This window comes from Pteropus vampyrus, unplaced genomic scaffold, assembly GCF_000151845.1.
Source record: "Pteropus vampyrus isolate Shadow unplaced genomic scaffold, Pvam_2.0 Scaffold39, whole genome shotgun sequence".
Lineage (NCBI taxonomy): Eukaryota > Metazoa > Chordata > Mammalia > Chiroptera > Pteropodidae > Pteropus > Pteropus vampyrus.
In genome coordinates this window covers 6,776,491-6,779,714 of record NW_011888820.1, presented here as the reverse complement: position 1 = coordinate 6,779,714, position 3,224 = coordinate 6,776,491, and the positions used below count along the sequence as shown (strand labels likewise).

The 3,224-nt window shown below is 42.6% G+C and overlaps 1 protein-coding gene across 1 annotated transcript in view; it reads right to left on the bottom strand.

Annotated features, from left to right (window-relative positions):
* Positions 1–434: 434 nt before the first annotated feature.
* The window catches only part of PRDM6 (PR/SET domain 6), a 99,238-nt gene continuing 96,448 nt past the window's right edge, over positions 435–3,224 (bottom strand). The window contains exon 7 of the mRNA XM_011358302.2: positions 435–1,371. Coding sequence (XP_011356604.1) covers positions 1,257–1,371 — 115 coding nt within the window. The 3' untranslated portion in view covers positions 435–1,256. The remainder of the gene's footprint in view (positions 1,372–3,224) is intronic.

Sequence of the window (3,224 nt, the reverse complement as noted above, 5' to 3'; positions counted from 1 at the left end):
GTGAAATTGTGTACATAATCCTTTCTCTTTCAATAGATCAGTGTTGAGAGAAGAATATTATCAAGGGCCACAGGAGATGAAAAGGTAATTCCTATGGATAAAATTAGCTGTTTCTGGGCAGTCTATTCTAAGCACGGCCCTCTCAATGTCTCCTTGTCTGTTTTTGTTTTTGTTTTCAGAAATGCTCCTCTCATACTCAGGAGGGCCTTCCAGCCTTCACCTATATGAGGAAGGAAGATGAAACTGCCCCAAAAGGCCTTGACCATGGGGCTTGGCACTATTTTTTGCTCACATGTTCAACACTTTCACAGGCACAACAAAGAAATTGCTTGAAGCCTAATACCTTATATTCAGCCTCATACTGAAGAACGTTTGTTTATTTATTTATTTATTTAATCATTCATTCATTCATTCATTCATTCATTTATTTATTTAGCTAAAATGTTATTGAAAACAAAATTTTCTCAACTAGCTGCTTCGGAACAATATACTGCATTATGAAGCTCCGTACACTTTCAATGTTTCTGAAATCCTAACAGGACAAAGTCAGTCCCCCAGTTTTTTTTTTTTGAATTTTGAAATGTAAACCATTTCCTTCCTCTTCCAGGCTCTTCTGTATCAGCACCGGGCTGTTAGATGGAAGGTGCCATGTGAAAAGTGCATGAGAAGTGAGCGTGGAAAATGCAGAAATGGAACGCCCGTGGGGCCGAAGACGGCAGCGACCGAGCGAAGGCTCTTCCGTCTGCTTCTGCAGAGCCGCTGGGGCAGCACCACCCCCCAGCCCGCCGGCCCGCGCCAGGCCAGGCCAACCCAAAACGGCAGGACGAAGGGCTGTACAATGGGTCCCCTTGAATCATGCTACTAAAAAAAGGTGCGATGAGAAACAAGTCCCTGTGCATTCTTAGTCATAACTGTAGGCAGAAGAACTCACGCGATTCCTCCCTTTGGTATTAAATAACGGTTTTAAAAAGCTTTTTAGAAACAAAGCAAATACGTGGTGGGACTGGAAATGTTGGCCATCCCAGGTTAGTTGTCCACTGAAATGTCTCATCCCTAGTCATAAATAAATAATCTCTTTCCTGGTCTGACTTCCACGCCAGGATCAATATTTTCTTAACATCTTACTTATTTTATTACTGCTTTTGGTTTTCTGGGACTGATTGAAAGTTGCTCAGAGGAAATCTTTGGTTTTGCTTAAGTGTCCGTGACATTTAATCATGACTTTCCTTGCAGTTTAATTCCAAGCAGTCAATCAGTTAATCCACTTCGATTGATTCTGGGCTCTCGGTTATTGGCTTGCACTCATTGGGCATCCGCTGGTGTCGGCTCAGCTGGGTGGCCTGCGTGAAGCTCCTCTCACACCTCTCGCACCTGGTGGAGGCAAGAGAGAAAATTGAGACCAGGGAGCGAGGCCTGCAGGGTGATGGGCTTCCTCTCATCCTGCCTAATCAGAACAGACACTCCAAAGTGGCTTCAGATTTTCCCGGCTCAAGAGGTTTAATTGGTGGCTCCTTCTAAGGCCTGGATGCCTGTGATGGGACAAAGCCTGTCTGATGCAGAACAGAGGAATCTGTCAATAGGCAGAGGGAAGGTGATTTCTCCAGAGAGCCCTGTCCTGCTACAGCTCTGATCACTGTCAGTTCAAATAGATAAAGAACAAAAAGAGATTTTTAGGAGTGAGCCATCAAAGCAGCAGCTTGTCTGCAGTTTTCTGCTCCGTAACCCCAAAAAGAAATTGATGACAAATAGAATTTCACCTGCTGCTAATTTAAAATCAGGAATTCTACTCCCCTCAGCACGGCAGCCAAGGAGCGATCATCTCTGAATTTGGAAACTGAAGGAAGCAATACATTAGTTTGCAGTGACTATGTAGGGGAAAGGATGCTTTTGTGCAAAAGTTAGTTATCGTTTCACAGCCTAACCAAACTTAGGGTTAAAACAATGTTTGTGGTGGGGTAGAATAACCTGAAATAAATCAATGTTTGTGTGGTTTAAGAAGTTCACCTCTCCAGAAAGTACAGTGAAAGAATGTACTTGTGGGCCATAATTAAGGGCCCTTGTATCTGATGAGGAGAAAACTGGTTTCACACTTCAAGACTATCTCCTCTCCTTCACTTAAAAACAAACGAACAAACAAACAAAAGACTGTAATCTAGAAAGCCTGGAGCTGACCCATTTCCCACGCAAGCTTGATGGCTTATTAACTTGATGGCTATTCAATCTATCACACACACACACACACACACACACACACACACACACACACACACACACACACACACACACTGTGGCAGCGAGCCATCATAGCTGGGCTGCCTGGAGCACTGGAAAAGCTCCCTTTGGGGCACAGCAGCCATTTCAGCCATCCCCTTAACTCCTCTCTTCGAACTTCTGAAGGAAAAGGTATGCAGGAGAGCTGCAGACTATGGTCCCTCTTTCAAATACCACAACCTTTAGTCCCAGGTCTCTGCACTACTGGGACTGTGGCAAACACCGTCACAAGAAAGTCTGAACTGCCCTATCATGTGCCACGTGTCTTGTTATCTAGTGAGCAGTCCTTTCTCCTTTTTAGTAAATTATACAAAGTCCCTTGCCACGGAATGGTTACCTATAAAAATAGAACACCCGTCCACTCTGGAGATTCTTGCATATTTTTGAATGCTGGGAGGCTAAGAGCTTGACTATCACGCTTGGATTTTTCAGGGCTCCTGTGCCAGCTGAGTGTGTCAGGGTGAAGAAGTTGTGTTTCTTTGATTGTCTTTCAGGGAATATTTTTAGCAGCCCATTCCACTGTTAAAAACTGCACTGTGATCTTGACAAATGTATAATGTCAGCTTTAATGTATCAGACCTATCAGCTCAATGAAAATAACTCAGAAGTATTGATCAGCTAATGATTTTTGGTGTATTCATTAACGTCCATGGGCAGCTCATCCCCTCTCCAGAGCTCCTGAAGTGCTGATGACATGTTAGTGAATTGCTGATTGTTTATTAGAAAACTGATTAGTTACTAGATTAGTGTGTCAAAATATACTACCTTTCACTGCTTGACAAACTTTAAAATTATTATATTCTTTTTTTTTTTTTTTGAAGCTCTAGGATCAATTTCAACAAGAGCGGAATAGCTTGAACAATTATGAGGAATAACAATTTACCTGTGCACACTTTTGCACTTTCCATCTTGTAAATTAGAATATAAAGAATTCAAAAGTGGGAAGTTTAGTT